This window comes from Quercus robur, chromosome 1 (genome assembly GCF_932294415.1).
Source record: "Quercus robur chromosome 1, dhQueRobu3.1, whole genome shotgun sequence".
Lineage (NCBI taxonomy): Eukaryota > Viridiplantae > Streptophyta > Magnoliopsida > Fagales > Fagaceae > Quercus > Quercus robur.
Window position 1 is genome coordinate 50958749 of NC_065534.1, and position 27938 is coordinate 50986686.

A 27938-nucleotide genomic window follows, 5' to 3' on the forward strand; every position below is an offset into this window, starting at 1 on the left:
ATATTAAGCCACATCAGCAGTCACATCATTTACATCTCTCTCTCTCTCTCTCTCATTTTTAACTTCTTTTGTTTTTATTAATTCCCAAATTATTGTTACACGTTTTTTCCAACCTCTCTTTCCTTTTATCTTTTTATCTCCTTACTACTATCTATCTTAATATTACTCTTCCTCTATCATTTTATCTTCTTTTATTTTCATCTTTTCTTATTCTCATCATTTTAATATAAATTTGCAAATCTCTAACATTTTATACATAGCTTTCCCAATTCCCACACAAGAAGGTTCTCTCTCTCTCTCTCATTTATTTGTAGATTTTTTTTTCATTTTTTGTGGATTTTTTTTTTTTAATCTTGCATCTCTATTTTAGATTGATTATAATCTTTTGTGTTCTTTAGAATTCTATTTTGGGTTGATGTGATTTAGTTTTGTGTTTTTAAGTTGTTATCTTTTTTCTTTTATTTGATTTCATAGATAATATCCTATTGCATTATAAATATAGTATTATTCTATTTCATAGCATGACTATGATAATTTGGTGTTTTTTTATTATATCTTTTAACTGTTTTTCTTCTCATCTAATTTTCTATAAATTTGTTATTATCTTTCACATTCTCTCATGAAAAAATGATTATTCTCTCTCTCTCAATTTTTTGTTATTTCTTGCAACTCCACTTTAGGTTGAAGAATCATTGTGTTTTTTTATAACTCTATTTGGGTTAATATGTTTTGATGTTGTGTTTTTGAGTTCCCCAACACAAGTAGTCTCTCTCCCTCTTATAACTTTAGTTTGATTTTTGTTTGATTTAATACTTCGTTATTTTTGAAGTGAGAATTTGAATTTTTATCAAAAAAAATATTGGCTATGCATTTGAATGTGTCTATCAATTATTTAAGTAATACTAATAAGTAATTTTGTTATTAGCTTTGATTATCATGATAACCTCCTCTAAAGAATGAGAAATTTGAATAATTTATTCAAAACTTAAAAAGTTTAGTTGTAGATAAAATATATATATATATATATATTGGAAAAACATAGCACATTATAACATAATTTTAAAGAATATGAAACAACTCATAAAGGAATTATATCAATTAAACACTACACCAAAAATAATTGAATAATATATTTGTAGAGATAGAAAGATGAAAAATAATTTTAGAAATTGTTTAACTTTTAGGAAAAATAAATTATCTTCAACAAATTTTAGAGAACATATTATATATTATACCACAATTACAAAACAATTATCTATTCTCACGCATTACGTGGGTCTATGATTAGTAATAATAATTTAAAAAACATACAAAGTTTAATTAATTCCAACAAAATCTCAATTATTAATTAATTAAAAAAAAAAAATTCAAGTGCTTGTAGTGAGTTTTCAAAGAACCCAATTATTCAAAAGAAAAAGTGAAACTCATTTCAACACAATATATGGAATAAAAAACAAGTATCACTCAAAACTCTAACGTGGGATTTTATTTATTTATTTTTTTTGGTTTTAATATAAGTATCCAGTATGAGTTTTCCATGCTTAATGATAATATAGGGTTAATATTAAAGGTATTTACCTAGAAAAGCACGGACATGGCAATTTGTTTGTCGTGCCGGTGTCAGACACAGCTTACGCCTGGGACAAGGTTGCACACTTGTCCTTTCCGTATTTTTTTTATTATTATTGTATTTTTTTTAATAATTGGACACATCAAGGACACAGACGAGATGCCTCATGCAATTTTTTTTCTTTTCTTTTTTAAAGAGAGTAAAAGTCCTAAGCCTGTTAAGATGCATTTTAAGAATAACTTAAAAACAAAAATCTAACCCTAAGTCCCAAAATCTAACCCTCTTGATCTCTCTCCCTCTCTCACTCTCTTAGGGTTATCGGCGAAAACATCAAATGCCAACAACTGGGTTATTAGTGAAAGCAAAGACTAATAGAGGCAAGGGCGATGGCAACAGTAAGTTCTCTCATCTCTGTCACTCAATCTTTCTCTTTCTCTCTAATGCTTAATCTTTCTTTGGCTTACTCTCTCTCTCTCTCTCTCTCTCTATTTTCCTTGCTTGAGTTCTTGAGTTGCCAATATAGTTATTTCTTTTTAGTTTCAAACTTTCAATCTTGTATTTTAATTTCGAAACATCGTTTTAATTTGTTATATATTCACTTTATTATCCACTATTACTCTTAAATTGATATATGTTTTAAATTATATGAAAAATAAATGCTTAACAATATATAAAAAATATAAATAAATAAATATATATATATATATATTTAATAATTAATAAATATACGTATCCTCGCTATAGCCATATCCTACTTTCTCAAAATTGCCGTGTCACTATATTAGACCCATACCCGAACCCATCCCCATATTTGTATCCGTGCTTCCTAGGCATTTACACATTTGTTAGAGTGAATGTGGACATGCTTAAAAATTCAATTCTCTTCCTACTACTTTTTTTCCTTTGCACGAAGCTTCCTAAACGTTCTCCTAAGTTGGCTCATCTCAGCTACCATTGATTTGTTTTCATTTTCAGGTTTGTATTCACTTTCTTAGTTTGCTGTCGATTCCTCAATGCTCAATCTACGAAACTTGTTTATTTAGTTATTGATCAGTTGCTCATTCTACGATCCGTAGATGTAGTCAATGGCAATTTCATATACAGCTTCACGTTAATGATCGATGAACACTGCTTTGAAATCAGTCCATCGGCCATTGTAGATGGATGGTATCTCTCTTACTAGCAACAAGAGGATGTGGGTTTGAAATTGCATACAGGCACCAAGGAGAGAGGGTACCTACTACCAACAACGTCGAGTAAAAAGCCTACACCAAAGCCTATACTACAATTTTTCTTTTTTGTTTTGTTTTTTGTTTTTTGTTTTTGTTGATTACGTGGAACTTCACTAATGTAAAACCCTTTGAACTCACCCCTAAGCATGGTTTTTAAACCCGAACTGGACCGTACAGTCCAACCGGGTTAACCTTGAACCTTTGATGAAAACAGTTTTTTATATACAAGAACCGGGCATTTAAACAATATGAGAGAACCGCTTGGACCGAGGTCTAACCTGAAAAACCGTTCAAACTGTAAGCCGATTCAACCGCATGTCTGTGAAGAAATTTGCTTTCTGATCTGAAATTTTGGCATGGATCTGAAGTGAGAAAAAAAATAATAAAAAGAGAAAATGATGAAGAAGATCCGAAAATGAAGCAAAAAATATAAGAAGCACTGATGGTATGGTAAGATTTAAAAAAATAAAATAAAATAAATAAGAAGAAGAAGAAGGAGATGAGAGGAGTCGCAGACGTGAGGAGGAAGACGAAGATGGTGCTAGGAAACCATGTGAACTGTGAAGGAAGTAACGCATCACAAAAGGAGAGTAACAATGTGAAGAGATAAATCTGAAATGACTTGGGTGGATGGGTAGGTGGGAGTCAGAATGGTCAATTTTTTTTTTTTTTTTTGGTAAACCAACGGAATAGTCAAATACCCATTGTACCAGTACACTTGTAGTACTACTTTATTTACTAAAAGTCCTGAGTTTTTACTTTTTTTTTTTTTTTTTTCCTTTTTTTTTTTTTTTTCATTTTTAAATCTCATTATCTCTACTCTTATTTGGATTTTTAAAAAAACATTATAGGTAATTCATTAATTTATGTCATTTACGTATAATAAGAATAAGTAATAATTTTTTATTTGAAAGTTTATTTCAATTTTTAAAGATATTTTAGTCAAATTTGCTAATATTTACAAATTTAATATCTTTATATTTATCTTATTTAATTATTAAATTAATTATGGCGTCATCATAGTTCTATCTCGGTTGAACCTTTAAAACCTTGAACCTCTCCCTTTAACAATTCTTTGAACGGTTTGATCTGAAAACTATGCTCCTAAGGAGAAAACAGATACACAAAACCCCACCAAAAAGCGTTTCTACATTTGTTTTGACAAAATCCTTAAGACTATAGATTTACGCTCTTTTCGTTTCGAAGTAAAATATTTTCAAATGTAAAATTTTTTAGATGTAAAACATTTTTAGTAAAATATTTTCAAGTATTTAGTATGACAAATAAATTTTTTTAAGCAAACCACCAAAATCGATGACTAAGCATCAAAACCACTAATGCTAGAGGTCCGATGACCAAACTACTAGAACCAATAGTTGGAATGGTGGCTCTAGCAACTGAACCATTAGAACTGGCAGTTAGAGTGGTGGTTCCAATGACCAGACTATCGAAGATCACCATTGGAGCAGTATTTCCAGTATCACTGAACCACCGGCACCAGTTGCCAGAGCGAAGTCTTCGAACACCAAACCGTCGACATTGGTCACGGAGTAGAGCCACTGGCCGCTGAACCCCGACACCAATCTCTGACCACCGGACCGCCATCACTAGTCACTAGAGCGGTGTCTTTGGTCATTGGACCAAAGACCTTGCTACCAGATGGGAAGGGAAAGCCACTATGTATTTTTGGGAAATGTTTTACCAAATTTTCAAAGGTAAAACATTTTACAACTTTTTATAAAGGATTTTATAGTCAACAGAAAATATTTTACAAGTTTGACTATAATTTACTTACAAACAAATACCTGAAAATGGAAAAACTTTTCCCAAAAAAGAGTTTCATTTAACCAAAAAAAAAGAAAAAAGGGAGCACTAGTGAACATCTAACTGTTACAGTCCACAAGGGATAGAATCCAAAACTTGGTGACTTCAAGTTCGAAACTAGTTTTTGGTACTGGCATCACAAGCAGTCACTCCCACAGTTTAAACATGTCAAGTTCAGGGGTTGGGGAATTTATCTTATATTGTTGTTAATCAATGGGCAAAATAATAAATTCCCAAACACTACCAAATGTATCACAAAGCTCTAATGTTCAACCAATATAACAAACCTGACAAAAGTATCAACTCGAAGTCTCGAAGTAATGGTAATGAATAATGTAAATGATGCCAGCTAATATTACCGACCACAAACCAACATATGCATGAGAGACTAGTCAAAATGCAATGAAAATGACTACATTTCCATCTGCTACCCGAAGTCTCAATTGTAAACATCATTTTCCATAGGTCATCCAACTGCCAGGAAATGATAAAATTATGTATCAGAGTATTCAAAAATAGTACATGGGCCATCCAAACTAGATTTTTGAAAAAGCAAAACAGAGAAGCTTCCTGGGTCAAAAGATCGCAGGTAATGAACAATAGTATATAGTCCTACCAAAATTGCAACAAATGAAACCAATTTGAAAATTTGCTAACGGGTTTTCATACAATTCCTCCAATTCCATTACTAGAACTACACAATCATCATGATTGTGTGATGTTGATGAAACTAAATAGGGGTCTCCATGGGTCGGATTTGTGCCCAATCTAAGGAACTTCTCCACCCAATCAGATTGGATGGAGAAATTCCAGACCCACCACTGACCATTGAGGGAGTCGGATTGAAAAAATTGGATTACTGTCGGGTGTCGGCTGGATTCGGTTGAAACTGGTAACAGTGGAGAGAGGCAAAGCAATGGCAAAAATCTCCCCAGATTCGGTAGAGATCACACTAAATCAGGTGGATAGGGGTGTGCGTTGGTCGGGTTGAATGGTTTTTTCAATCCAACCCACCAGGGACATATTAAAAGAATCCCAACCCATCATAGGGGTCCAACCCAACCCACGTAGGTCAGGTTGGACCCGCAAGTTCGAAAGTTTTATTTTTATTTTTATTTTTTTTTATAATTAAATAATAAAAAGAAGAATAGCAACAATATTACAACTATTTGCCACCCCCTAAAATCTGAAATTTTAAGTATTAGCACCACCATACACAAATTATCATATCAACACAATATCAAACCAAATGATATTTAGTTAGTAAGAAATTAAATAGTTATATCCTAACTTAGTTGAGAAACAAAATATGTTAAAACTAGTTCCAAACCAACTCAATTGAGAAACAAAATAAACATAAACAAGTTCTACGAGTTACATGGATTCAAAAAATCCAAGCAATCCAACATTCCAATTAATCATCCACTTCTACTATTTTATTAAATTAGGAAGAGGGGCAAAAGCGTAACTAAAAAAACATATAATATATATCTAAAATATATATTAAACTTAGGTAGGTTAGATCATTTTAGGCAGATTTGTGAATCTACTTGCCAGAACAAAACCCAATCTGCAGCCAAAAAAAAAGAAGGCAATTTGACCCAACCCATCAACCCCTAAAAACTGACCCAGCCCATCAAGTTAGGTTGTGATGGGTTGGTTTTGGCCAATTGGTGGGTTGGCTAAACACACCCCTACTGGCGGAAATCTCACCAGATTCAGCAAAGATCTCATCGGATTTAGTGGATCTCTGCTAGATTGTCCCCGGATTTGGTGGTTATTAAAGTTGGGTCAAGTGGCTCAGGTTTTGGAGGAGAAAACCCCCCAACTGACCCGCCAGAGTGGTTGGACTGGGCAGCGGATGGATTGGGTCCAGTAGGGTGGCCAGGTTGCTTTAACAGCCCTAAAACTAATAGCCAGATTTAGGATAATCAACCACATAATACCACCAATACTCGGAACATTGCTAAGATCCGGTATTGGACATTTAAACTGATCTTCACTCTACTAATCCTCATTCTTCTAAGTTCTAATATTTCTAACAAAAAATACAACATGAGCATAAATATATGTGAATCGAAATTCAAAAGTTTCTCTACTAGTAATTTGGCTAGCTCCTTAAAAACCCAATCATACAGTTTATATAGATGAATTGATAAATCATTAATTATTACCCTGCTTGCATAGAGTGACTACCTAAGTTTGAAGGTAAAACCAGCAAACAATCTTTATATGTGTTTATTATAAGAGATGCATAATAATTTAAAGGAAATTGGGACAGAATAATTATTACGTGCAATAGACAAACCTTTTATTCGATGAGCAGAAAGTAATTAGGAGAGGAACGATTAAAGTGCCATTTAAGTATCAGCACATCAGTGCTGTTGCAACCAAATTGAACGAGTCCTAAATCATTTTGGCCAAGCTGGCCTCTCATTTAAAGATATGCACTCATATGCAACCTGCACAAATATCATGAAAAACATGTTGGTAAAAAGAATAGCTAGCAAAAAAGTAAAATACCATATAACATATGGTATAGATTTAAACCTGATATTTTTCATGTTACTATTCCTTTCTCACTAGGGACATCCCTAATAAAACTTTTTACAGAAACTGATATTCCCTGTTGAGATTTCCAAAAAGATTTAGAACAGCATTAATGAGTAACCAGGAGATCTCTATGCAATAAAGAACGCACAAATGATCAAAGGACTTTTGTAAGTGGGCTAAGAGAACTGAGAAATACTTAGTTTCTAGTTTCTTCATAATTTTAAAAAGACAAATTTGCGATCACACTCTGAGAATAAAAACAAAGGTGTAAAAATTTAACTGCTGATATGAACAAGATTGTAATGACCTGATTATGCTATTTAAGAATAGAAACATGAACATGCTGCCACCAAAGATAAAAGACATACAAATAGAACAATGCCAAAAAAGACCTAATCCTTATTTTTTGCAACAAAATAGTCAGACATACATTGAGATTACAAGCACTCCATTGATTCTATTGCATTTCAGACTAAATTTAGAATTTCAAAAAAAAAAAACTTTGACAAACTAACTCAGGTCAAATTGGCATTGTGCATTTCTTTTGTGAATGTCCTAACATATGGCAGCGACCACATTGAACAACTCTCTTTGGCCGCTTAAAGCTCTCTATACGTAGAACCTTCTTTTTGGGCCTTCCAGGTGGTCGGCGAGTCTTCGGTGGGTGTATCGTGATATCAACCTTGGCACTTCCACCCTCTGCCCCCTCACCTAGTTCTCTCCATTGGCTTTTATCTGGAATAGGATTTATCATCTGCGAATAGGCCTCTCGGAAATTTGCTACTGTGAAACAAGGCTCAGCAAATAAATGGGCATTTTGCCCACAAGAAATAAGTGCAGCAGCAGCATGTGCACAGGGTAAACCATACAGCTGCCAACGGCGACATGAGCAAACACGACTTCGTATATCCACTATATTTGTCCGCTCAGTTGACACAATCTCAAACTCAACTTCATTTGCACGAAGTACTTGATAGCAACGAGCATCTGCAATTGCCTCTAAAATCCGCTTCTCAGCAGATGGTACAAGAATAGAGGTCCACCTCATGCCCATATCTCGGCGATCATTAAACCAAGATGTCAATTGATGGCGAATATGCTCCATCATTTGCACAATAGGGAGTTCATGACATTCAAGGGCCCAATTATATAACAACTCTGTGACCCCCAGCACAAAATGGCCATATCGCACACCCTCAAAATATGCAACAGCCCAAAGTTGGGGAGGGAATTGTTGAAACCATGGTATCACATCTTGCGAAACTTCTACCATCTCAGCAATCTTGCTTTCAAATTCAACTGCTGTAAGTGCATAGACAGCATTCCAGAAGATATTCACCAATTTTGTGTTTTTAAATGTATCACGGAAATTTTCACTAACATAACGCAGACAAAAACCATGAAAAGCACTTGGAAAATGAGTTTCCACAGCCTCAACTATGCCTCTTTGTCTTTCCGATAGTATTGTAAGCCTAGGCATGTTGTCAGTATTAACACCAAGAAGTTTTCGCAATTCTGACATGAACCACATCCAATTCTCATCACTTTCCACATCAACAATAGCAATAGCCAATGGAAACAATGCATCATCAGCATCAACAGAAGCTGCACAAAGTACTGTACCCAAGTATTTTCCTTTAAGATGTGCTCTTTCAAGTTCTAATAGTGGTCTACAAGCGTTTATAAACCCATATATTGACGCACGATAAGATATAAAGAGGCGCTGGAAGCAATTTTCTTGTCCGATGGCAACAACAGTTGCAATGCTTCCCGGGTTTGTTTTCCTTATTTGCTCACAGTATGAAGGAAGAAGGCGATACCCTTCCTCAAAAGTTCCATGAAGTGCAGCCATGCTACGCTCCTTCCCACGCCAAGCTTGCATGTAGGAAACAGCAACTCCATGCTGATCACGGATATCTTGCAGGATCTCTTTTGGTTTGTATTGTGGATTATCCCGAATGCGTGCTTCCACAGATCTAGCAACCCAACCTACCGATGCTTGCTGATGATGATGGTTGCGAACTCCTTCACAGGTATGCTCTCCATGTAGGGTTCTAATTGTAAAGGTTGGAACTCCAGGACATTTGGCTACATGAACACGCCATGGACAACCCTCTTTATTGCACTTGGCTATAAACCGACTGCGATCTGATTTAACTATTCTAAGATCAAAATGCAGTGCTATGGCAATATCTTTTAATGTTCTTCGGCAAGTTTCTACATCAGCAAATTCTTGGCCAATGGCTAATGGATGATCAATTATATCAAGAGAAGTGTTGGGTGCAGCTACAGTTAAAGAATGATTAGCCATGTATCCACTTAAACAAGAAAATATCAGGGTCACATGATTCTAAGAATTTCTTTCAGGAACACAGATTAGAAGTGATTTTCAAGGGTACATTTCAAACACTGCCACCACAACCAACCCAAAAGAAAAGAAGGAAAGAAAGAAACTCCAGTCAGGTACACAGTCTGCAATAGAAACCAAAAGAATGAGGATAAGGTTAAACAATATAATAACAGTTACAGAAATAAAGCAATTTATGGAAAGAGTTGTACCAGTCCAAACTAACAGTGACAAGGGTCAGAAGTTTTTCTTGACAGAAGCATAGCAAGTAAAATCCTTTGCGAAGTGTTGGTTTGTTCACAAGGACAAATGAATATGGCACCTGAAAGACAAAATAAAAAACCATGCAGAAGTTATAAGACTTATTGATTCAATTATTAAACTAGAAATTTAAACATTTGAACCTCTTTAAAGAGAGAGAGAGAGAGAGGGGTTCAATGAAGAAAAAAGCTCCATAGATTTTTGTTTCATTGGTAAGTTACCACTCACACCCAATGGGTCTTGAATTCACAACCTCACCCTGCCCCTAGAACTTATAAGGGGAGGAGGTGCCAATTGAGCTAGAGCTCATTGGCAAAATGCTCCATAGAATTGATGCCACACAATAATATGCATCAAAATTGAAAAAACAAAAGAAAGGGAGGGAGAGGAGATGAAGAGTCATCCACCATTTATTAAAATAAAGCAAACCAATTTTAGTATCCAATTTGGATTCAGGGACTTGGAAACCAACACAAGTCCAACAATAACGGTGTCATTCTTCAAAATACTACAATCATATGCCACTTCTTAGTTCTCATAAAATTATTGACAATTAGTCAGTGTGGATCCTAAAATGAATTGTCATTAACCATCGTGTGCTAAGAAGTGTACAGAAACTAAACATTTATTGGTTTAGAAAAGACAAGAAAACAAGAATAAACAAGTATCTGTATTAAAGATTTTCCAAGAGAATACCAATAGAGTCCTTTCTTTTATTTTTTGATAAATAACGGAATTGTATTAAAAAGAAACCAAGTACACCGGGAGTGTAAATGAAAAACAGTACATCAAACACTAAAATTACAAAGATCAAGCATTTCAAAAAAATTAGAACAAGGAAAATGATTAAAGAACGAACTCCACTCCAGCAAGGAGTAAAAAAGGAGAGATTTAAGATCCAAAATAGACCGTTCCTTCCCTTCAAAACATCTTGAGTTCCGTTTTTGCCTAATACACCATAGGACACAATGAGGTACAGCCCTCCATAAATCAATGCTTCGATGCCCATCAAAGGAACATTGCCAACTCAAAAATAAATCAGTAACACTATGTGGCATAACCCAAAGGAGACCAAAAAGAGTCCACACCATAGACCATAACTCATAAGCAATAAGACAATGAAGAAGAAGATGATTCACCGATTCCCTACACTTTTTTACACATATAGCACCAATCTATAACTGCAACACGCTTATACCATAAGTTCTCAAGAGTCAAAATCTTACCTAAAGCGGATAGAATCCATCATAAGTACAAAGCTTATTTAAGGATTGAAGGAACAAATTTCTTGGCAATGCTTCTGGGAGAGATCAATTCTACTCATCCTCAGTATTCTAGTCTGTCTTTTTTGTAGAACTTGTAGAACCTAAAAAGGGTTTGAACATATTATGCTTAACCAGACTTCAATACATAAGATTCCCAGCATTATTCAACCTACCTCATTAACAGGTTCCACCAAGAGTTATCCAACTACACGTTTATTTTTATCAATTCTTTTCAGCAAAACAAGTCTAGATCTATCTCATTCATACCATCAACTGTGCAATTCTTTTGGTCAAAATTAATTCCAAGTTGAACTCTTTCCCACTCTCTCAAATTCTAGTACATTTTTCCCTTAATTGATTAATGGAAAACATTTAATCCACAATCTTATATACATTGTAGCTTGCCAGTGTTCTTAGTTTTTATTTGCTAATGCTTTCATTCCCCCCCCCCCCCCCTCTTTTCTCTAGTTTTTCACTTCCAACAGTTGAAGAACATCGAATAAACACAAAAAGATGTGCCCACCATGCAGGCTACTATTATTGCACCACTGCTCCCCTTTTCTTTTTCTTTTTTTTTTTATTATAAATCTTTAAGTGGAAATATCCAACATTTTCCCAAAAGAGGATGAATTCATTTCTTTCTTCAATGGAATCTACCAAAATGATTGCAAATGCATTAATATGGCTGACCACTTACTAAATTTTTAAATCAATCGGGTAACAGTTCCAATTGTGGCCTCACCAAATTGATGCAAACGAAAACTTGAAACTTCAAAGAAAAGAGAGAAAATTGAGTTTGAGAGAGGGGGAGGAGGGTCCAGAAGAGAGAAGTCCACTCTCAAATCAGATTCAAGAAGAAAATTATCATAGAATCTCAAAAGTGAGTTCACCATGGCCAACCTTGGCTGCTTATACACTAAAGGAGTTAATTATGCTGACTGTACCATCAGTTATGCTGACATCATCCCCCCGGGTTCTTAACCAAATTGGTTAACAAACTACAGGTGGCACTAACTACTTTAAACTAATCAAGCGCTAATTTTCAAATAACAAGAGCTAATAAAGGATCTAGTGCAAAATACTCTCATTTTTGCGGGGTTTTGGACAGGTGTGTAGGCAACCTTACCCCCAATTTTTTCAGCCCTCCTATTTTGGTGAGGTTGATTCCCAAATTCAAACATGCAACTTCTCACTTTTGGGGGAAGGCACTTGTTATCGCACCAAGACCCAACTTCTTTTCAACTAACAAGAGCTAAGTATAACAATTAATTACATGATTAAAAGAAGGTATAACATTGACTCCATGACTAAAGGACTGGTACTCAGCAATGTCATCATCATAAATATAGAATCTGTGTCCCACTTGGCCAGGTCCTCTTGCATGTAGAATCAGCCATGTGGAAATGCCCTACACCACAAATTCAGGAGCATGACTTCAATCATGACACCAATGAGGGCCCTATTCAGACACGACCAAAAACACACCAAGCCTCACGGAGAAGTTCTTATGTCGTTGCCATCATCGCTTCCAAGAAATATAACTCGACAATAGCTCAATGAAGAATATGTTGCTTTCCCATTCCCCAATTTGACAGCAAGGTTCATTTAATGAATGGATGCATTCTCTATAAAATATATCCAAAGGCATTATACCTTCAAAGTTGAATACGAACTGAAGAAGCATCCAAGAATGCCTTGAGGACTAAAGTACTCCATGAGCCTAAGTGCAATTTTACTTGTATTAGAAACATAATTTCCAAACATCTAACTATACACGGAATGAATTTCACTTACATTGGTAGACAATTGCCTATTTCTAATCCAAAACAATTACCCTCATGCAAATCACACCTCATTTCACTCATGGGAGTGAGAGGCTCCATTGCTGTTGCATGCACTGCAATATGTCAATGGCCACCTACCCAGTGGCATCCCCTTGTACCAGCTTCACTTCCATCTGGTTCTCTTCATCCTCTATAGGCAAGTTACGTAGAAACGCATAGAAATCCACCCATGCCTTCCCATTTTACCTTCAAGGATACAGATGAACCCTTGTCGTGACCCACAATGGAATTCAAAGATCTCTAGATACCTACCACAGTGGTTTGATCTGCAAACTACATGAGTGAGAGGATACAGATGAACCCTTCTCTCACCTTCAAGTTACACTTTAAACATTAAAAGAAGCACCATTTGTCTATTGTGGCTTCAAACTGTCAATTCAGATGTACCAAGTTTTCTCATTAATGTATGTGTCTCATGACATAGAGCAGATTAAGATATCGTGTTTATGATTAATAGAGCAGTAAGAGGCAATTTGGTAACAAGATTTCATGTTTAGAATGAAACTAATAGTTAGATATTGATCTGTCATCTTCTGTTGGCAGATATCACACTTATCTTTTGTAGAATGAATCAGGAATAGCTTCTTTTGATTTGCTGTATTTATCTTTGCTTCATGGCAGTCTGAGATTTGAAGATTAATTCGGCTAAGAGCGAGCTAGTTTTGGTTAGAGTAGTACACAAAGTGGAAAGATTAGCTCAGATTCAATGAAGCAAATTAGGTACTCTTACTTTATTTAGGCCTGCCCCTTGGTTTGCCTCATAAGGTTAGCTCAACATGGGATGTAATTGTGGAACAAACAGAAGGAGATTAGCAGGGTAGAAGAAAATATATTTGTCTAGTGGAAGGGTCACTTTGATGAACAATATCCTATCTAGCTCAACTACTTTGTAATCTCCAGGAGGCATTTCTGGAACTCTATAGCATTAGTTGAGGATGTTATGCACTTTCCTAATCAGAGGCTTCACTAGGATCTTCAATTTTCTAGGGATACCTGAGATTGGGAATTGGAACATTTATACACTTTTTTGGATCTTATCAATTCTATACCTCTTAATGGTGAGGGTCAGGACAAACTTTGTTGGAAACTGGCAAGGAATAAGAGTTTTAAGGTGAGTGAGTACTATATCTCCCTTTCCTCAACTCCTGTCACTCTTTTCCCTTAGAAACCTGTGTGGCGTTCAAAGATCCCTCATAGGGTTGCTTTCTTCTCAGGGATTGTTGCCTTAGGTAAGATTTTGACTCTTGAGAACTTATGCTATAAGGGTGTTGCAGTTGTAGATTGGTGCTATATGTGTAAAAAGAGCCCCAATCGGTGAATCATCTTCTTCTTCTTCATTTTCCTATTGCTTATGAGTTATGGTCTATGGTGTGGACTCTATTTGGTCTTCTATGGGTTATGCTGCAAAGTGTTACTGATTTACTTTCGAGTTGACAAGGTTCTTTCGGCAGACATCGGAGCATTGATTAATGGAGGGCTGTACCACATTGTGTCTTATGGTGTATTTGGCGAGAACAGAACTCAAGATTTTTTGAGGGGAAGGGATGGTCTATTCCAGAACTTAAATTTCTCTTTCCACACCTTGTTGGAGTGGAGTTCAGCCTTTAATCTTATTCCATGTTCTAATTTTTTAGAAATTCTTGATCATTGTAATTTAAGAGTTTGATGTACAGTTATCCATGTACACCCCTGGTGTACCTGGATTTTTGATTAATACAATTCCATTATTTATCCCAAAAAAAAAAAAAAAAAATTCCCATGCCAGGTAGTATACTAGTATTGCAAAGAGATTTGAAAAATTACAAAGTGATCTTTTATGGAGAAAAAACGAAATTCAATTTTGTGAATTTAGAAATGGACAATGCCCCAATTCAATCTGTAGATTTTGGAATTAGAAAACATGGTACTTTCAACCATGCTGTATTGAGGAAGTGGCTTCGGCGTTATACTACAACAATGGATTTCACTAAGGGTTGTCGTGGAGGCTAAATTTGATGAGAAATGGGGCCATTGGTGTACAATGGAGGTTATGAGTGATTATGGAGTGGTTTGTTAGGAGTTATTGGGAAAAGTTCTCAAAGTTTAATAAATAAATTGTTGGGGATGGTAGTTGCACTTGCGTTTTGGTAGGAATTATGGTGTTGCAAGTCACCCCTTAAGGCTTTGTTTCCTGGTTTGTTTGCCATCACAGTGAAAAAGGATGTTACTATTGCATAGTACATGGATAGATCTAATGTTGCTTTCCACTTCATGATTGGGATTTGGGAGTTTGAATCTGTTGAGAATTCTCTTTGACATTTTTTTATGTGGTTCACACTGATGGGGAAATGAATGGACAGGATTGTTTGGGTAATAACGAGTTTAATGTATGATCTTACTATGAAGCACTAAAAGGGGATTGATTTTTTTTTTTTTTTTAATTTTTGAAAATTGGATAGTTACAAGGGAGGAGGGGGAGATTTGAACCCTAGATGTCTCCATTGGAAAAACCAATTGAGCTATAAGGCTCTCGACCATTAAAAGGGGATCTTGTGTCAAAAGCATGTACACGAACGATGTAAGATATCAAAGTACATGACACTTATAAGCATCATATAGTTGAGATGAAATCCGAAACGAGATCATAAGCAACCTTTCAGTATTCTCAACAAGAACTGAACTGACCACATTTTCTGTGTGTGAAGAAAATGCATTCATCTCACAACAACACAGTTGCACTTACTCAATAAAAATGATTAGCACATGAATCTAAAAATATACGCTCACATGGAGAAATGATTATAGAACAGCCAATTATGAATAAATTATTTATTGATGAGCACACAAATTGGATGGTGCCTCATATGACTTTCACCAAAATTGTTTGTACTAAGGCAGCAGCTTGTATGGAGATAGAATAGTATAATGCAGCTCTAAGACTATAAATTGAGGATATTCCCAAACCTAGAAAGTAGTTGGTCAAAATTCAAATAAGGTAGAGAGACTAAAAAACCCTAATTAACTAAAGATAGATCAGTCCAATTAAACGAGTTAAGAGAGAGTGAAAAAAAACAATTAAGTTTGTAATAATTTTCACATTCAGAATTTGGTGTGTTTTAAATTAAAAAAATAAAAACCCAACAACAATTGGATCTAATAGCGTACGTGGATTCCGAAGTGAAAAAGGAGTAAATATGCTTTTTGTAAGAAAGAAATATAAGAAGAAGTAGACGACATGGGTGAAAAACGAAATATATTTGTGAACCAACCTGGTGGGAGTGGGACTGCCCCTTCTTCTTCTGCTGTTATCTTTTGCTTTTGCTTTTGCTGCTGCTGCTGCTGCGAGAGAGAGAGAGAGAGAGAGAGAGAGTGTGTGCTGCGCGCGATTTAGGGTGTCCGGCAAATTGGAGGAGAGATTTTGGGTGGACGCAAACGGAAGCCAACTTCAACTAATTTACTTTTTTTTTTCTTTTTTTCTTTTTTTCGGATTTTGCGACAGGAGACTTTAAAAAGATATGGTTTATGAAAATGGTACAGTGCGTTAAAAATTTGTTGTGTTTTCGGACTTGTTTCATAAGTGTTTTTTTTTCTTTTTTTTCTTTTTTTTGAGAAAGCAAATTATACCTTTTAAGTTGATTGAGATTCATTTCAATCTTCTATATTATACTTTTATCTATATATATTTTTTTATTACTATCATTATTATAAAATCGAAACCTTTAAAATTCTTACAATTTTTCAAGTCAATATAATATTTAAATAAAATTATTATTTTATTTAAACAAAATTATTTAACTTTTATTTACCCCATTTGTTGCCTAAAGAGAGTTGGAAACCAAAAATTATTCCCATACATTGCCTAAAAATAGTTGGAAACCAATAGGTTAACCAAAGTAGAGTTGAAAACTGGTTACAACTCAACAAATTATCCACCATCCTACAACTATTAATATATATATATATATATATATATATATTGTAAGGACTCGATTTGTAACGATCCCAAATTGGTGTTGGGTTCAAACGTTAAAGACTCAAACAATAAATTTGTAGAGAGTGGGCTGAAAGACTAGGCCTTGGTAAACGGACAGCCATTAGTCATGGTGTTCAGAATGATCGCACAGAGGTGAACTGTGATTATCCAAGAAGACATTCTCCTCGGCACGGCCTGGGTGGTTCCGGTTCTTAGCCCCGGTCCCCGTCCCCTTTCTGGACTGCTTCCTCCTCCTTTTATACTAGCTTTTCCCCTCCCTCGAACGTCCACGTGTAGGTTCAGCTTTATAGGGCTGATATTTGTCCCATCAGCCCATATCCAAAGTGGTTGGGGGCGGTTGTAAAAGTTGAAAAGCATGGCTCTGTTAAACGCAGAGCACTTAATTGCAGTAATGGCAGTCTTTCCCTTGTTCTTTGTTACCACATTGTTCAAGGGTCCTTTTTCCATTAATGCGGCCAAGGCGTTTGTTGGCGCATTCAATGTGGAGGTGACAATTTTTCTTTGAACCGCTCCTATACTGTACCCCCGTGCGTGTCCTACTATACTCGCCCTTTCTTCTGGGAGTGCTTTGGGGGCTGCCTTTGATGACATGTCGTTCCTTCCTTCTTGGTTTTGGGATGCCGAGGACAGGATCGTCCTCGGCTATATCTCTAGGCCATTTGGACTTTCATTGTATGTCTTCGGCAAAGTCTCTCCTCAGCGCGGGCCTTGGGCCCTAATAAGTGGGTCGGGATCACAAATTCTCTGGCCCCACATATATGTATAACAACAATGTACAAGTTGAAAAAGAATGAAGAGCCATGATAATTGATAGAACTTATTTAGGATTTTTATTTTTTGGCTTTTGCTTTTGCCACTGCTAATAGAATTAGACATACAATGAAGTTGGTGTGGCTGGCTGTTACTAACATGCTCAAAGCTCAAGCATGGCTCTATGCAACCATATAGTACCTATGGTATTCTTTTTTCATGGTTTAATTTAGTTGTTTTAGATGCTATGGTATTGAATTACTCTTTGCCTCAAGTCTCACATCTTAAGCTTGGTACCTTTTTTTTTATTTAATCTATGCTCTTTTAATTCTTCTGTTACTCCATTTGGTTCTGGTGGACATGTTGGATATTTGAAATACATGCCTTTGATTTTGTGTTTGTGATTGTTTTTATTGTTTAGAGTTTACACCAATAAAACTTATTCCTTTATATATATTAAAAAAAAAAACTATTTTCCACAATTATCATTTTATTTAAATACAATTATTTTTGTTTAGTCCAAACTTAACAATGAATGAAACTCTATCTCTCTAACAAGCCCAATAAACTCAAACTCATCATTATCATTTTTTTTAAACAAAATTATTTCGTTTAATCCAAACTTAATAAGGAGTGAAACTCTATGTCTCTAACAAGTCAAACTTAAACTCAAACTTAAACATTGATAATTTATCTCCAAATTAATACAATTATTTTTGTTTAGTCCAAACTTAACAATGAATGAAACTCTATCTCTCTAACAAGCCCAATAAACTCAAACTCATCATTATCATTTTTTTTTAAACAAAATTATTTCGTTTAATCCAAACTTAATAAGGAGTGAAACTCTATGTCTCTAACAAGTCAAACTTAAACTCAAACTTAAACATTGATAATTTATCTCCAAATTTGCTAGGTTAATCATGAATAATAAAAGCAAAGCAAACATCAAATTTTTTTTTAAAACCAAGTAGAGGTATGAGATCTTCTTATGTTATTTTCTTCTCCTCTACTTTATTAAAATATATATAAGAGTATATATATATATATATATTATGGATTTTCATGTATTTTTTAAAAAGTAATTTTCATACATATGAACCACCAAACTCTTTTTAGCCGTTTTTTACAAGATAAAAAAGTTTGCAATAATTGAAATTATTCTTTTGAATGTAACACATCTTTCTCTTATATTTCTCTATTATTTAGTCATATATATTTTGTTTTATTTCAATAATTTCTAAGCAGTGAATCATCTGATTCTTTAATATTTTTTGGTCTTTCAGAAGTTTTAATATCTGAATTTTTGAGTTTTTTTTTTTTTTTTTTTTTTTTTTTTTTTTTTTTTTTTTTGCAGTATCTGAAACTGACAAATTTTTTGTAAGCCATTGCACGTTCAAGCAATGGTTTCTTCATCAAATTGTAACACAAATTGAAGTCATACAAAAGCAAATCATGTAATGGTGTAGTTTCTTAAATTTTTTATAAAATTATTTTAGTTTACCTCACAAATAAGTAAATTCTCGTGCATAGCACGGGTTAGTGACTAATTTGATTAAATCATCTAATTTTTCAAATTTATTTAATTCTGGTTTTTTGTCCAATTTCTTTAAAAAAAATTTGTCATTAAGTATGCAATAATTAACTAATGGAAGAAGTATGCTTGTGACTAAATATAGCATAGAAGGACTAATATTTACCAAAGTACGTGATTAGAGTTTAGATATGGGGATGAGAAGGTGTTAGGCGTCCAAACCAACTCCACCCGATTTGTGGATTGACTTCCACTCATTGTTTTCAAAGTCTTAATTTTGTTAAAGGCAAATTTTGCATGCATCCTAACTCACACACACTCTAACATAGGGGCAAATTCTTTATGAAAAAAAAAATGAAAAAAAGAAAAAAAAAAAAAAAAGAATATTGAGTAGTAAAGTATGGTAGAGTTGGGAAATGCCCAAAATTATGACCTTCACGTTTGAATTTTTATCAGCTTAGAAAAGAAAAGTTGGCAAGTCTGGATAGAAACCATAAATAGGTTGGAAGGAAGGGCATGCATGATTTTGCATCCACTAACCGAATTAGAATCCCACATTTTGCTCTCCTTTCAAATGACACCTTCTTCCCTTCCCTACCAAAATGTCCACTCATATCTCCTCTTTTATCTCCCGGAAACCAAAACTCATCCGTCTTTTCTTCCCACCAAATATTTTTTCAACATCTCCTCGCCAGCTTTGCCTACGGGCTGGCTAGCAAGCTTTGAGGGCAACATTCTATTATTTTTATGTACTCTTTGAAGAATATTATTAATTCGTGGATCCTTCAATGCTTGCTTTTATTTTAATTTTTGTTTCTGGATTCAATCAAGCATATGATTAGATCATTGGCACACACAGTTACAGACATGAGTTGCTTCCCGTGCTTCGTGTCACAGAGGAGTACGAAAACAAATAGCAAGAGGGAGCACGTTTCTCCATTTGATGAACACACTACATCAAGACCGCCTGGTAATATTTTCATCAATTTTTTCTTCTTTCTTTTTTTTTATCCTACTACATATTATATGCCTATAACAGATTAACCACTTATATAATTCGCTCAACTTATTATTCCTCTTTCTCTATTGCAATTTCCATTTACTGCTCCTTAAGAAAATTTTGTTACCATTTGGAATTGTTCTTGAAATATAGACAGCTTGTTCTCTAGGGTGGGTTTGAATCTTAAATGTTTCCTTCGGAAACACCTTCTTTTCATTCCAACATAAGATTTTCTTTTTATTTTTTTATTTTTTCCGTTTATCTAATTGAGAGTTTGTACAAGGTTCAGTAGCTAAAACTCCACTAGTTGTGCGTGTAGAGATTAAGAAACAAAAGGCTGCAGGTTGTGAAGTTCAAGACAGAAATAGTGCAGCAAAAACTTTCACTTTCCGTGAGTTAGCAACAGCAACGAAGAATTTCCGCCAAGAATGTCTATTGGGTGAAGGTGGATTTGGAAGAGTCTACAAGGGTACGCTTCAAGCAAGCGAGCAGGTTAGCTTAATTATAAGGACCCCTACCCTTTTTGTCCCCCCATTTATTTATTGTTATTTTTTCTTTTCAACGAATAATCTCTAACTTTCTCTGCCATTAATGTGTTGTGTTGTGTAGGTGGTGGCAGTGAAGCAACTTGACAGAAATGGATTGCATGGTTACAAGGAATTTCTTGTGGATGTTTCAATGCTCGGTGTCCTCCACCATGAAAATCTGGTCAATCTCATAGGATACTGTGCTGATGGAGATCAAAGGCTTTTGGTGTATGACTACGTGTCAGGGGGTTCTCTAGAAGACCATCTTCTTGGTATTATTAATTTCTTCAGTTCTTGTTTGATTGTTTCTTTAATTCTATAACATAATCAGACCAGTTTTGATTACCATTTTACCTGTGTGCTTTTGTGTTTGTCTAATAGCATACTATTCTAAATTGCAGAAATTCTCAAGGCCATTTATATATACTTCTTTAATTTCTTGCAATTCGAGCAAACTTGTGATAATGTTCCAATCGAGGATGTTCCCTTTAATTATTCCTCAAAACATTAAAGTTTATTGAAGCATTTTCCATCCGTATTTTTTATGCAGATATTGGACCAGATCAGAAGCCATTAGATTGGTCTAAAAGAATAAGAATTGCATTTGGTGTTGCTAAAGGATTAGAATACTTGCATGATAAGGCCAATCCCCCTGTTATATATCGTGATTTAAAATCCTCAAACATCTTGCTGGATGAAGATTTTAACCCAAAACTGTCTGATGTTGGACTAGCTAAGCTTGGCCCTCTTGGGGACAATACCAATTTATCGACAAGGGTGATGGGTACATATGGTTATTCTGCTCCAGAGTACACAAAATCATGTCATCTCACATTGAAGTCAGATGTGTACAGTTTTGGAGTTGTTTTACTAGAGCTCATTACTGGTCGAAGAGCCATTGACACCACAAGACCGATTGAAGAGCAAAATTTAGTTGCTTGGGTAATTCTATTTACTAATTTAGCTAGAAGAGATATATGTGCCTTCCAACTCCTGATTTTATTCTTTTTTTAACTTCAAAAAATAGTAATTTATAGATAACCAGAAATTAAGCATACATGTTGAGCCCTTAATAATCGATTATCTGTTGAACAACGTTATTTTCTATTTTGTTCATGGTTAAACAGGCACAACCCATATTCAGGGACCCAAGAAGGTTTCCAGATATGGCTGATCCTCTTCTTAGAAAGCAATTCCCAGAAAAAGAATTGAATCAAGTAGTTGCAATAGCAGCCATGTGCCTGCAGGAGGAAGCAGCAGTCCGTCCCTTTATGAGTGATGTTGTAACTACTCTAAGTTTCGTTTCTACACCTCCACCAGAGATCATCCAACTTGCTCCTCTTCCATCACCTGCCACACCTTCTCAAACTGAAAATCATCACATTGACCACAATACTTCAGATGATGAAGATGAAGATAGTGAAAGTAGTGCAATACACCAAGATGCAGATAGTAAAGCTGCAGACATGCTGGGGAGTGACAGTTCAGATTCAGACCATGAGGATATTGATATAATAGATGATGAACATGAAGAGCATCATGATCATGGAGATGCTTCAGATTATGAGGGTAGAGAGACAGCATCTTGTGAAAATGAATACCAAAAAACCGTTCTTATGGATACTAAAATACGGCTTTCCAATAACTCAAGTTGCAAAAACAGCAGCAGCAGCAACAGATCACATAATGGAAGAGCTTCTTTGATGCACAAAGTCAGCAGCAGCTTTAGTTCATATGAAGGAAGAGTGTCATCAAGCCATAGCAGCAGCAAGGGAGCACACGATGGAGATGGACGTGTATCTTCACTCAACAACTGCGGTAGCGGGGATTTATCGTAGGAGATTGCTTGCAAGTATTTGTGTTTCTTCCTGAATATCACAAAACGAATAATTCTTAATCTTTCTTTTTCTATTGCCAGGAGCTAATCTTTGTTTATAGACCACAATAGAAGCAACAGTGAATCACAAGTGATCATCTCCATTTCACTGTTAGGATTTTTTTTTTTTTTTTTTAAATTTCACAGTGTACGATATGACATTAAATACACCTTTATATTTGTAATGTTTAGTCTAAATCTTGAAATAGATCCATTTTAAATAGGGAGGATCTTTTATCATGTATAGAATATAAAAGGTGATTTTGATGACATTACTCAAAATATTCAACAGGGTACTTATTTGTAGTGTCCATTCATAAATTACTTATTTTATATCCGTTCGTGGGTTGGTGTTTTTTCTAGGGATGACAATTTCTGCCCGATCCGCGGGTACCCGGCCCGGCCCTAATGGGCCGGATTTTACCCGGTCCGATAAGGAATAGGGTCGGATTTGGGTCTTAAAAAAAAACCCGAACCGGGTTCGGGTCGGGTCCGGGTTTTTATGAAAATCCGGCCCGGACCCGACCCGACCCGGTTATATATAAATACTAAAATACCCTCCTATATATATATATTGTTATAACTTATAAACCCTAACATTCTCTTCTTCATTTCATTTCAGCTCAGTGCTCACTTGTAGCCCGCCTCTTATCTGTAATACTCTCACACAATCTCACTCTCTCACTCACAAATCACAATCTCACTCACTCACTCACAAATCTCAATCTCACCTTCGGCCAACTACCCAACCTCTCACCGTCGGTCCAACTCTCGCCGCCGTCCCAAGCTTTCGCCGCCATCCCAAGCTCTGTCAGTGTCACCGTTCACCGCCAGTCTCAGTTCGTTCTGTTTGGGTTCATTACGGTTTGGGACCTTTGGGATCGTTAGGGAGTTTGGGTTCCTTTTTTTTTTTTTTTTTTTTTGAGAATCAAGTTTGGGTTTGTGATTTCTGTGTTAGGATTTGTGTTTGTGTTTGTGATTTTGAAAGTAAAAATAAAAAATCTGAAATCTTTGTGATTGTTTTTGGGTTTTTAGTTGCTACTCTGTTTCGATTGAAGAATATGATCTGGGGTTTTTGTTTTTGGGTTTCTAATCTAGGTTAATGAACATGTTCTCGGCGTCTTGGGGTTTTTTTTTTTTTTTTTGGGTTTCTAATCAGACTGATGTAGATTGATGAACATGATTTGGGGTTTTTTTTTTTGGGATTTCTGATCTTGGACGGGGCCCACGGGACTCGCGAGGCCCGACGGGGCGGGTCTGGGGCACAGGAAAAAAACCCGTTTATTAAACGGGGCGGGTTCGGGTTTTTGGGACAGACCTGCGGGTCGGGTTCGGGCATTAAGAAACCTGGCCCGAACTCGACCCGTTGCCATTCCTAGTTTTTTCTCACCACCATGGATGATCTGACCTCTAATTGGAATCGACTTACTTTGTCAAAAAAAGAAGGTTCGGGTTGTTGTCTAGATGAGGAATTGAGCTCACTAGAGTTCAGTATTGTTACAAAATTCCTCACAAAAAGAGCATTGAACATCGACGGTATTGCCAAAACTTTCATTCAACTTTGGCGCTCAAAAAACGGATTCAGGGTACGTAATTTGGGGGACCACAATGTTTTGTTTGTGTTTGATAACGAAGTGGAAGTGGATAGAGTGCTCCAGAGTGAACCATGGACTTTTGATAAACATTTGGTAGTTATGGAAAAATACAACACAAATTCCTCTGTTGACGAACTCAAACTGGATTGGTAGTGCAAGTAATCTAGCAGATCTCTTTACCAAAACCTTGCCCTAAAGGACTATTGAGTCACATTTGGAGGGAATGAGAGTTAGATTAGTGCACAGTAGTCTTTAGGGCAAGTGGGAGATTGTTAGGATATGTGCCCTTTAAATCCTATTGTATGATGCCATGTATGACATTATGTTCTATGTAATAAAGTTTTTTTTTTTTTTTAATTATTATTATTATTATCTAAAATAATGGTAACATGAATATTTGGACATTATCATATAGTCCATGAGATGCATAGTATGTGATTTATGTGATTTAGTCACAGAAGATATAAATCACAAGTTCTTTGTAAACTCAGAATTTTAGTTCGTAGTCGGTGATGAAATTGGGCATTTCATCTGCGAAGACTATAACATATCAATTAAGATGATTTGTCTTGATCATGGAAGTGGAGACTTCTAGTTGATATGTTGATATGTTTTAAGTGTTAAGACATATTGAACTGAACCGCTGTGAAATTTATTATTCTACTAACAACTATTAAATGAATAATAAATATCATGACTTCTATTTACATAAACTCTTAATCTTGAGAGAATAATGAACCTGATCATGAAGTGTAGGTTACTTTGATATATCAGGAGTGAAGTCTAAAGTCATGATCAAAACCTCAGTATGTTGGGCAGCCACATTTAGTGTTGAAGGAACATATATTCTCAAGATGGAATTCATAATCTCTTAACGGAGATATAAAATATTCCCTTGAGATAAGTTTAATAGGTTTGGTTATTCAGAGTGTTAGGCCTAACCATTTTAGTAAGGAGTTACTAAAGTATATATTTATGAAATTGGATTTCATAAATATATGATGAATAACTTAAATGATTAAACTAGGTACTCAAGAATTAAGATGTAGTAATTAAGGATGGCAATTTGGGCCCGACCCGCGGGTACCCGGTCCGGCTCGATCCTAATGGGGCGGGTTTTACTCGGCCCGATAAAGAATAGGGTCGAGTCAAAACCCGGCCCGAACCCGACCCGACCCGGTTAGCTAAATATAAAATTACAAAAAACCCTACCTATAAATATATATATATATATATATATATATATATATTTATATATATATCATAAACCTAACCCTAAAACTCATTTCTCTCTCAACTCTCAACTCAGCCGCCTCTCTCAAGTCTCACCTCACCCTTATTGACTTTCACTCTCACCCTCACTCACATCTCATTCGCCCCTCACCACCTCACTGACTCTCACTCTAACTCACATCTCATCCTCACCCTCACTCTCATTCACTCACCGACCCACCCTCACCCTCGTGGAGGAGCACGGATCTCATGGTGGTCGTCGTTTGTCACGGAGGAGCACGGATCTTGTGAGGTCAGGCGAAGATGTTGAAACCACCGCCGACGAAGCTACTGTCTGAGTTCTTCATTTTTTTTTTGGTTCTTTTTTTTTTTTTTTGGGTTCATTTCCTCAGTAGTTTTTGTTTTTGGGTATTTAATGTTTGAGGATTCATGTAAGAATCGGTCCATAAATGGAATTTTGTTTCCTCTATTTTTTATGTTTATTTATTATTTATTGTCTAAAAAATAAAAATCTCATTTCAGCAAGACTGATGCTTCAATGTTGATTGATTTGTATTTGTGTTGCAGTTGCTATTTGTGTTTGTGCTTTTTTTTAATTAATAAGATTGGTCGGATTAGGCCACGGATTAGGCCCAGAAGTGGCTGGACGGGGCCCGTGGAGACCTGACGGGGTGGGTATGGGGCTAAAAAAAAGACCTGTTTATTAAATGGGCCGGGTCCGGGTAACAGGGGAAGGCCCGCAGGTTGGGTCCGGGTATCAAAAAACCCGCCCCGAACCCGACCCATTGCCATTCCTAGTAGTAATCTTCAAAGGGACAGTCAACATTCATGATTTTGTATTACTAAGAATATTTTAATGAAGGGGTTAAATGTATAATAAAGTCTTAAGATATAATTTATTAATAAGGCCTAAAGTGCAATTATATTTGTATAGTAGTATTAAATATAATTAATGGTAATTTTTGGCTTGTCAAGAGTTGACAAAAAGGCCCAAAACCCATTGGAGTTAGTGTCTTATTTGTCCATTTTGGTCTCACTCCAAGCCACGTACTAAAACCCAATTGGAATGATCCAAAAGGCTAGCTCAATTAGATAATCAGTTATATATAAGGAGAGAAATATACAAAATTTTGTAATTGAATGAAATGGTGTGTATGTGAGTGTAAGTCACTCTCTTATTCTCTCTTGAACACATACATATAAATTTATTGAGAGACCACACTTCTTGGGCATAAGTGAAATTGGAGTGAAGATTAAAAGTGTTTCCAAGTACTTCTAATCCTTGGTTTTGAATTTCACTGCATCAAGGTATGCTCTCTTATTCTTAAATTCTGAAATTTACTTAGCACATGTTATCAATTGCAAATGAAGTAGATCTATTAATTTTCCATTGCATATGATTTGTAGGTGATACAAACCATGTTTTACCAACACCTAGTCGTCTCATTGTTCCTTTGGGCATTATGTTGACATAGACCCATCGTCTATGAGGATGCGGCTTACTTTTTTCCCTTGTGTGTAACCTGAGACAAAAAGTGGTTGATTGTGTGGTTTGGAGCCCAATAGGAGATCCTTATTGGCGAACGTCATCTTGTCGCGGTAGTGAGCACATAAAGCAATTGCTTCTTCGGAGGCATGGGTTTCACTTTCCTCTTCCTTTGTTACTTTAGTTTCTTCAAGGTTCACTTTTTCCTCCTTTTCGGTAAGGTCTTCTTGATCATCAGCATCGTGACAAGAGACCATTTAAGTGGTTGTCAGTAGGCCCTTTGTAAGAAAGCCTTGAGGGAAAAACTCATGCAGTGTGACTGATGGGGGCCCCTCCTTTTGCAATAACTCATTCGAACGAGCTCCCTTTCTTTGTTTCTTCAGACCATTTGTTCCCTTCCCTTTAGGAGCAACTTTTGAATCGCTTGCTTGGAGTTCCCTTTTCTTGTAAGGAACATGGGGTTTTGGATTACGTTACTTTGGAAATCTCTTATAGGCCACAAAAGTCCAATCCTCTTTGTCACCCACCAATTCGTCATTAGCTCTATCATCATCTTGAGGGTTGAAGCATGACATACGCATAGGCTTAAGCGTTCCAAATTGGATGTGTTTGTGATATACCCTTGATGTTGATGGCAAGGTGGATTGCACTTCCGTTGGAGTTGGTGACTTCGCAGAAATCGGGGATCCAACAGCGAATGTGAAACAATTTGCCTCAACAATTTCATCTAAGTCTAACAAAATTTTACCCTCCTTTGCAAGCCTTAGGATAAGGTTATTTAGAACAAAACATTTTCCATAGGGTGACTTACAACTCGATGATATACGCAGTAGTTTGGGTCGTTGGTACGTCCTATTTTCTCCGGACTCTTGCATTCTAGAAGCTTGATCACATTCTTCTCTAACAATTCCTTGAGCATGCCTTGAACGTCGGCATCTGGAAATGATTACGTCTTTTCTTCCATCTCCTTCAAGGTCAATTGACACTTCTCCCACTCTTGTATTGGACCGGCCCTTTTCTTCATTCTTTTATTCTCTTTACTGGAATGGCCATAGATTCCTTAACCAT

The 27938-nt window shown here is 35.8% G+C and overlaps 2 protein-coding genes across 5 annotated transcripts; one reads left to right on the plus strand and one right to left on the minus strand.

Annotated features, from left to right (window-relative positions):
• Window positions 1-4799: 4799 nt before the first annotated feature.
• Window positions 4800-16379, minus strand: LOC126691432 (uncharacterized). Of its 4 annotated transcripts, XR_007644799.1 has the most exons (6): window positions 16145-16379; window positions 9739-9848; window positions 7695-9651; window positions 7177-7252; window positions 6935-7088; window positions 4800-5100 (listed from the first exon to the last, which is right to left on the minus strand). XR_007644799.1 is itself a non-coding variant. In XM_050386491.1 (4 exons), exon 3 carries the CDS (start codon window positions 9488-9490, stop codon window positions 7700-7702), a length of 1791 nt encoding a protein of 596 aa, XP_050242448.1. In that variant the 5' UTR covers window positions 9491-9651; window positions 9739-9848; window positions 16145-16379; the 3' UTR covers window positions 6913-7088; window positions 7695-7699. The 4 variants fall into 4 exon arrangements, 2 of the variants coding, with proteins under 2 accessions (XP_050242448.1, XP_050242441.1); XR_007644798.1 differs by lacking the exon at window positions 7177-7252; XM_050386491.1 differs by lacking the exons at window positions 4800-5100; window positions 7177-7252 and having other exon boundaries at window positions 6913-7088.
• A 3282-nt stretch (window positions 16380-19661) lies between these two features.
• On the plus strand, window positions 19662-22893 carry LOC126691449 (probable serine/threonine-protein kinase PBL25). Its single transcript, XM_050386498.1, has 5 exons — window positions 19662-20123; window positions 20473-20645; window positions 20763-20952; window positions 21231-21622; window positions 21808-22893. Exons 1-5 carry the CDS (start codon window positions 19988-19990, stop codon window positions 22516-22518), a joined length of 1602 nt encoding a protein of 533 aa, XP_050242455.1. The 5' UTR covers window positions 19662-19987; the 3' UTR covers window positions 22519-22893.
• The last annotated feature ends 5045 nt before the right edge of the window (window positions 22894-27938 follow it).